This window comes from Theobroma umbraticum, unplaced genomic scaffold, assembly GCF_002168275.2.
Source record: "Theobroma umbraticum cultivar Fairchild unplaced genomic scaffold, ASM216827v3 scaffold_130.0, whole genome shotgun sequence".
Lineage (NCBI taxonomy): Eukaryota > Viridiplantae > Streptophyta > Magnoliopsida > Malvales > Malvaceae > Theobroma > Theobroma umbraticum.
The window spans coordinates 4,513,727-4,522,341 of NW_018397264.1; the positions used below are offsets into that span (position 1 = coordinate 4,513,727).

At 36.4% G+C, this 8,615-nt stretch overlaps 1 protein-coding gene across 1 annotated transcript; it reads right to left on the bottom strand.

Moving 5' to 3' along the window:
• Window positions 1–1,938: 1,938 nt before the first annotated feature.
• On the bottom strand, window positions 1,939–7,262 carry MSS1 (Major facilitator superfamily protein). Its single transcript, XM_021434422.1, has 5 exons — window positions 7,014–7,262; window positions 5,950–6,272; window positions 4,390–4,514; window positions 2,989–3,280; window positions 1,939–2,830 (listed from the first exon to the last, which is right to left on the bottom strand). The coding sequence occupies exons 1-5, from the start codon at window positions 7,147–7,149 to the stop codon at window positions 2,117–2,119; spliced, it is 1,590 nt and encodes a 529-aa protein (XP_021290097.1). The 5' UTR covers window positions 7,150–7,262; the 3' UTR covers window positions 1,939–2,116.
• Window positions 7,263–8,615: the final 1,353 nt, after the last annotated feature.

Below are 8,615 nucleotides of genomic sequence, written 5' to 3' on the forward strand. Positions count from 1 at the left end.
ATTTACTATTGGTATGCAGGTTTTATTGACTATGAAAGAGTGAAACATTAAGAAACAACAGAAACAGTACCCAGACTGCTGTAGGATTAACCTCTCTGCTGTTGTTTTGTCTCCCCTGTACTTATGGAGGATGACAAACATAAAATTATGGCAGGTGAGCATCAGCTACAAAATCAGTCACCTAGCTAGGACTTTTGCAGTCTATTAACGTTACTTAATGATGCTTTAATTCATTTCTGATAAACAGAGCTTCTATTCGTGTTATAAAAGCAATGGGTTAATGCTAGTATAGTAGATAATTTCCTATAATGGGTTGTCAAAAATCAACCGCCGTCCTTGTTTTATTTTGTTTTTCTTTTAATCATGCATATTGGGTTCCCCCACTGAGATTACATCAATGAAGAAACAGACCAGACCTCAACAAACTACGACCAACAAATTACTTAAGGAAGAAAAAAAAACAGAGAGAGGAGATAAATCAAAGGGAAAAGGACATGATTCTTGATTATGACTTAACAAAATAGCAACACAGATGGAAAAGACAAATACTAAATATACGGTTGTTGCCACACCCAATTTTTGCTGTTTGCATCATCATTATCCATGTTTTAGACTTCAGGGCAATGCTTGAAACGCTTGAAAGGAAAGAATGGTGGAGGGCTGTTGGTAAGTTGTAGAAATGCAGATCCAAGTTCATATTCGACAAGGAATGCTAGGCTGCCATGATGGCACATTGGCACTACATGTATATCTTTTTCTTTATTGGCGAGTGCCATAATGGCATAGTCCCCCAGTACAAGTATACAGCTTACATTTCTTGTTGTCTCTTGTTCATTTCATCAAAGAAAATAAAGACAACTATTAAGCTTACTACTTTCTCCTAGACTATGTTATAATATGCAATAACTACTGATGAGATTGTATCCTCTACTTTTTGGCTTTGTAACGATAAATGCATTTGTCAGCACTGTTGACATCGGCGAGACTGAATTAGACGTTCGTTAACAGGGAGAGGAGTTTGGAACTGTTTCTGTGAGAAAATTGACTTACTAAGTTCATTATTTTCATACGTAAAGTTCATCTTTCGTTATAAATTTATTATTTTTACATGTAAGAGAGTATTAGAAGGACGATAAAAAAAATATTTTACATTAATCAAATTGGAGTATTTTTTATATATAAAAATCACTCCATCTATCACGAATTAATTTAAAATCGAATTTTACTTAAAATTAAATCAAGATTTTCTGCTGCAAGTTCTTTTTCATGTAGATCTCAAGTATGGATATATTCGGGTACTAGGTTGAAGGGAAAATGCTATACAAGACAAGTTTAAGTCTTCAAGTAAATAGACCCTTTACCAATTTGACATTCTCTTCTTTCTTTGCTTCAGCGTCAACCTTCGGCGCACTACCGATCTCAACAAACAACCAGTCTAAGTTGTGTTAGGACAAGGATATGACTGGGAGAGCTACTTTTCTATCAGCAGTAACAGTGGAAAATTTGCTGTGAACAAAACTTCGTGTTAGGTTGGCAAAACACCCCGCTTGGGGCTAAGGGGCCAGTTAGATGAAGAAGAAGCCTTTCAGTTCAGACAAATACAACTTTGAATATGGGCTCATTCTTGTCCCCTATGTACCCATCCTAATATAGTTGGCAGTGTTGTTCTCTGATCCTTTCCAAGGCCTCATTTGGTACCCAGTAACTGATAATCTTGTTGCAGACAAAATTTTCTAACAGGGAATTTACATTGGTTAAGGTTGAAGATACGCCAGTAGAATTTGCTCTCTTCTTTGGGTTAGGAGCAGAGAGAAATTGGAAAACTGAGGTTATTCCATTGATAGAACTTATTGATCCAAGATATATTGCAGGCAGATCAAAAATTCTGCCAAGGAATGATTATAACTCAGCAGGAAAACATTATCCTGCTTTAACATCTGGTGCACAAAGATTGATTTTTGATAGCCACTATTATACATCAAATACTCTCGCAACAATTTCACCAGGACTTTTAATAACAGTAGTCATACATTTGTCTGATACCTATATCCATTGTCTACTCTCTAATGCATCTATTTTTGTGAAGTACTGAGACGTAAGCAGAAACAGCACAAATTTACAACTGGGAAGTTGGATCAAAACCATTAGCATGCCCATTTTTCTTTGCAATATCGCCATTGGCAACACCTGCTCCCTCATGATCATCATCCATGAATCTCTTCCAAAACCAGTGCTGCTTCCACACTCTCTCAGTCATCTCTTCAATTGGAACGTTTTTCGTCTCGGGTAGTAGAAACAGTGTGAAGATCGACATGATCAGGACCCAGCCAGAGAAGAACAAGAAGATTCCAAACTTGAAGTGGCAGAGCATTGAGAGGAAAGCCTGAGCTATAACAAAGGTGAAGAGCAAGTTAACACAAACAGTCACACTCTGGCCTGCCGACCGGGTCTCCAGGGGGAATGTTTCACTAGGGATCAGCCAACCAAGAGGCCCCCAAGACCAAGCAAAGGCTGACACGAAAGTACACACCATAACAACAACTAGGATTGCAAAACCTTTGTGGAGATCATCAGAATGGTCTTTAACCTTGAATCCTAGAATAATTGCTATGACTACTTGAGAGAAAAACATCTGGACACCGGCTTCAAGTAACAGCACGCGACGGCCCACTTTGTCAACTGAGTAAATGGATACAATGGTGGAGAGCACATTGACAGCCCCAGTGATCACAGCAGAGTAAAGGGCAGCATCATTGCCAAATCCTAGTGTGTCAAACAGGACTGGAGCATAAAACATGATAGCATTGATACCCGTACATTGCTGGAAGATCTGTTCCAAGTATTCAAAAGAAAATGGGACATGTCAGTAAGAATTGCTAATGTTACCAACAGACATGCATCAACATTATCATTAGATAGTCAATCTATATTTCCATCTAATCCTTGAAGCTGAATCAGCAACAAGAAGCTGCCATCTTAAGCACCAACCTGCAGAGCAATTGCAATGACAAGTTGGGGGCGGTTCCTGCGCTGAAGGAGATTCCTGAAAGGGTGTTTCACTTGTTTAGCCACGCGACTTGCCTCAACAAGCTCCAGGAACTCAGGCTCAATATTATCTGTGCCCCGAATCTTTCTGAGCACAGCCTTTCCTTCTTCCAGGTGACCACGCTCGATGAGACTGTTAGGACTGTCAAGCACCAGGAGGGCGCCAACGGTTAAGAGAAGTGCTGGAATGCCGGCTAATCCTAATGATAGCCTCCAACCCCATCCTCCGTTAATTCTGTTGTTGCAAAGCAAAGCATCAATGAGAGTCAGAAGAAAAGGCCAAAATTTAGTCTGAATGCAAAAGGAAATGACTGATTGATGACTACCGCCAAAAGACATTATTATCTCCAAAACGTGGAGACGAGCAACGATTAAGAGTCATCATTGTCCTATTCAAAGCAAATCGACGTTCCCTTTTTTTCTTGAAAAAGTTTGCATATACTATTTTGCACTTTGGAAGGGTGTTATCAACCAGAAACGAATTATTGGCAACAAGGTAACAAAATCCTTGAGTATCATTACAGCAAATTCTGTCAATGGATCTTTACTAATGCAATTATTATACTAAAATAAATTATTTCAAACTGCTTGGTAATTTAAAACTGAAACTAATTCTTTCCTATTCGATGTCTTCACAGTTTCGAGGCATGAATTGCAGAGCCTATTTTTATGGTCCCAGATCTAGCAGACTGCAGAGACTCCCCTCAAGAGAGGGCTATGAATTATCCACATTATAGTATGTAAAGTCAATTGAATGATCAAACCTGACCATCTTAAGCTAGCATTCAAAGCATTTAATTGGGATTAAAACACAGTTTCAAAAGTTCATATTGACTATGCTATTCCAGCCAAAGAAATTATACGGCTCCGAAGGATAAAAGACAGCAAGCTTTTTGCTTAAAAAAATAACCAAGTTAGACTTATCAATGGCATCTTTGAATTCGAGTTAGAGACTCCCTGGAATAACACTATCATCTGCCAATGTCTTGCTTACTTGCTTAATAAGTATGCAATTATTGACTCTCAGGTGTCAACTGCTAACAGGTGTCGAGAAATATATAATTGGGAGTATTTTAGAATACGAAATTGGTAGTTTTCATGGCAGCAGCTGCCACCTTCAAACTACTAAACAATTCTGCAACGGGGTACGTGTACTTTGTACCGCACTTAATTTCAACAGTTACAGACATATAATCTTTCCCCTATGTTTAAAATAATACTGATTTTAATTTTAATTCATAGAAAAAGCATCATTTCAGCCGTTAATTTCTGTCGTTTGGCCCAACAAAAACTCGCTTTAAAAATGAAGAAACGTATAAGAGTAAGAGGGAGAAAGAGGCTTACTTGGCAGTCCCGTAGTTGACCAGATTGGCAAAGAGAATTCCGATGGTGACGTTAAGCTGAAATAATATGTTTAGCCCTCCACGAATCCTTGTGGGTGCTATCTCCGATAGGAACAGTGGCACAGCCTATTGTGCATTCAATTTGCAACACGAGCAATTCAGTAATTTAAATCAAAATTTTCAAATTTTAACTAAATCAAATTCAAATTAAGTAAAATTTATCATTATATAGTCAAATTGTGTCACTATGCTTTTAATTTTCAATGTTATACACGTTACCACTTTTGATGTGGTAGGTATGATTAAAAATATATATAAATATCTTTGGACACATATAATCAAATCAATTTTGGAACCGTAATTGAACATTTGATACTAAATGTTATAATATATATTTCATTTTTCAAAAAAAATTGTCTATTTCAAACAAATAAAAGGAAAAAGCTTGAATCCCTATGCACCGCTACTGTTCCATCAGCTAACGAAGTTTGAACATAGGGAAGTTGAATTTAAGGTCCAAGTAAATACAAAAGATAAGATAAACAAATCAAAAACGTACATCACACAAGTGAAGACTAGAGATAGTGACAAAGTGTCAACAAGGCATCACGTAATTCATAGGGGACCTAGAACACTTTTCAAAAAAGATTTAAAAAAAAAAAAGATTCCAAAGAGCAAGAAGAAAATGTAAAGAAAGCTGCTTTTGAAGACTCTTTCTGGATAAAAACAAGCTAAAAGATCTTTTTCATATGATGCCTTCGTTAAATTAAGCCAATGGAGTGAAAAGAGTCACAATCACATGTATCAAACGTCAAACCTCAGAATATAATTATAGATAAAAAGGTGAAGCTGATAATAAAAACAAACTGGGTGATGACTAAGACTCAATGAGGAAAAAAAGCAAACTAAACAAGAAGTAATAATTTAATTATCAGACTATAGCTAATTAATTAATATAATCAACCAATTGTTATTTGGAGCATTGGGTCATAAAGGTCGGTCCCTATTTCTTACAAAACTACGCCAACCGACAAGTTCAAGAGTTTTCTGCTCTATACGTGCTGGGAAGGGAGTGGTGGAGATGTAAGAATTTGAGGAAATTAATGGAGGTTTTGACTCATTAAAAAGCCGATGGATCGGCAAGTGTCCGACAAGCCATAATTCAATTGGTGTGATTATCATCATCAATTAAAATATATAATTTATAAAGTCATGGATCACCATTTATTGGGAACCAATAGATCCAACTGATCATATAGCCAACTGTTCTTGAAAGGGGAATCCAGTGATGTTGATAAGGCAACCTCAACTGCAGACAACCCAAAAACAAACGCGTTTTTGCCTTTAATTACCTTAATTAGGTATTCTACTTTTATTTATATGTACCAATTTCACGCATTGGCCCAACTCCGATAAGTCCTAATTCAATGTATCAATTTTTTTGGTACTTGATGTTAAGAACCTAAAAGAAATTAATCAAACTTTCAACATGGTATATTTATGTATATCTATATATATAAAGTTAAAATATATATAATAAAAATCCGTAAATCTAAATTACCTGGTTAGCAAAACCAACTCCACAACCAAGCAATATCCTGCCAATAATAAGCATGGCAAGGTCTTGAGCAGCAGCATTAAGAATAACACCAATAATGAAAAAGAAACCAGCAATCAACATGGTGAGCCGGCGACCTAGCCTCCTAGTGGTATAGGAGGCAATGAAGGTGGCCGTTAAACCAGCCAAATAGAGCGATGAAGTGAACAGTTGCAGGCCTTGATTATCATATTTGCAGTAATTTCCATTGATTCCTGGGTCATTTGTCCGACGATAAACCACGGGAAAGAATTTTCGCAAGAAGTCCGGCATGGATGTAACTCCACCTACATCAGAAAAAGTCAATTAATTAATTGAATAAAATTATTACAACATAATGAATTCTTTTTTCTATTGCTTGAATGATGGACAAGAAAATTAATAATGCATTAAAGTAAAGGTCATATATCTCAATCCAAATGTAAAAAACAATTAAGTAATTTAACAGATGTACTCTCAATAATTTCCTTTCATGGCCAAGAACAGTTATCTCTCGATGTCGGCATGTTTTTCTTACTAACAAAGCCATGTGACAAGGTAATTACCATTTTCTCGAGAGGCATTTTTTTTTTATTTAGTCTATTTTTTATGGAATAAAAAAGGAAATTCGGAGATAAGTTAAGTGGTAATTTGAACAAAAATGAACATATTACCACTATAGGAGCAACTACCGGGCTCCACCAACAACCGTCAACGGAACTCCTTCGTCAACGGCATTATGAAGCCAGAAAGACTAGAATTCCGAAACAACCATTGTCTCTTTGGCGGGAGAAAAGCTGCTTTCTTTTTTTTCTTTTTGTTTGCAGTGTTACTTCTTCTTTTTCATTTCTTTTCACAAATTCAAACCTTAATTAAACCCTAAAATGGTTTTTTTTAGTAAAACGTGGTTAAATTATATAATAAAGAATTTAAAAGAAACCTTTAAATAAGCCAAAAGATATTTGAAAGGGAAAAAGGCTGGACTTCTTTTCGGTTAATTGTTCATTAATGATTTAAACATGCATGCAAGCTATAAAAAGATGATTTACCAGAAACACCGACGTCATAACCGAACATGAGGCCGCCGGTGGCTGCCATTATACAAGAAATAATGACGATGGGAGTGATCTTAGCTTCAAACTCCACCCCCGCCGGTGGCACCGATGAGAATCCACCTGCTGGCATGGTTACCAAACTCTCTTACTATGTATATCACCTAAGAAAACAAAGCTTCCCTCCTTTTCTTTTCTCTCTGTGGAATGAAGAAGTGAAGAAGAAAGCGAGTAGTTTTTAATGTATGGAATGGAATAGGCAAGAGGACAAGGGTGGGTTTATATAGAAGTCGAGGGCCATAGTCAAAAACATCAGCACGAGGTACGAAATGGAGGACGTAGTGGGTCACCACCGCCTGGATCTTTCCACGTGGCTATTCTCTTGTCTGTGGGTTTTTTTTTTTTTTAACTGCTGGGTTTTTAATTTTCTTTGACGGCTAGTTAGTCAACCAACGGCACTTGATTAAGGTTGCCGGGTGGTACGTAGCACTGTTAATCGAAGGTTAAAAAGCAAATTTGAGTTTTGTTCTTTTTTTTTTTTAAGGCTTTTAAGTCTTCGGTTTCTTGGAATATTGCAAGTGTGAAAACGAAGAGGATAGGTCAACTTGTTAAAAGCATAATATAAATTGGAAGGAAAAAAATTGATAAGATCAAAGACAAAGTTGTTGACCCAATGTGTTCGTTGGCTGTTGAAGAAATATGAAGCGAAGGAAACCATGGGGGCTGGGTTTGATGAGGCAATGTTTATCCACAGGGTTGGGAAACGTGTCTTAGTATTTAACACCACACAATTACTGGTTTGTTGGGGTTGGGAAATGCCTGACTTTATCAAGTTTGTATTCCATTTTTGGAGAATAAGATTTTCCTTTCTGCCACAGCTTGGCAGCAAAACAACCTTCTTTTGACTTCTAGTTTGAGTCTCTATCTATGGGATTATATTTCTTCATTTTGTGGCCACGCATTAATTTTGTTGTGACCAATACTTAAATATGAAGTACAAGCTATAAATTATCTCCAATTATCCAAAAATTATTAAAGCTATAGTTGATGATAAGTTAGATTCTTACTTGTTGCAAACGAATGATAGCAACTTTGTTTTCATGTATAATCCAAAAGGAAATGCAATAGGAAAATAAGTTTAAAAGAAACGTTGGGGGAATACTCTAAAAAGATGCATATTCTCCCCCAAAAGAGGAAAAAGAAAAAGGGTATTCGAATTAAGAAGGATATTTCATAGGGAAAGAGGGAAAAGTAAGCTACTTCAGCGGGGTTCTTGTTTCTCTTCATCTGCCCAACCAACACGTTTGGTATAAGAGGGAAAATTAGTTGCAAACTTTGAAACAATGAAGAACAAAGCTTGCCCAATTGTAATAGCATTATGATTAAGGGAGATTAACAGATTTCTCTTTGAACAATAAGTAAAAAGTACTGCAACATCACTCTGATTCTTAATTAATTAATTATACCATTTTCCCATGTTCTGTTTGGGCCATAATGGTAAATATATTGTTGAATTAAATTTTGCCATTACTTTTGATTCTAGAATCCAAGAAAACAAAATCTCAAATCTGTTTACATTCGATTGACAGAAATGCGAGA

Bases quoted from the DNA above. Each gene is read 5' to 3' on its own strand.
- MSS1 (XM_021434422.1), bottom strand. From the start codon at position 7,149: ATGCCAGCAGGTGGATTCTCATCGGTGCCACCGGCGGGGGTGGAGTTT. The intron at 6,273-7,013 runs GTAAATCATCTT...TTTCTGATGTAG, and splicing joins TTATGACGTCGGTGTTTCTG to GTGGAGTTACATCCATGCCG. The intron at 3,281-4,389 runs GTAAGCCTCTTT...TTGCAACAACAG, and splicing joins GTCAACTACGGGACTGCCAA to AATTAACGGAGGATGGGGTT.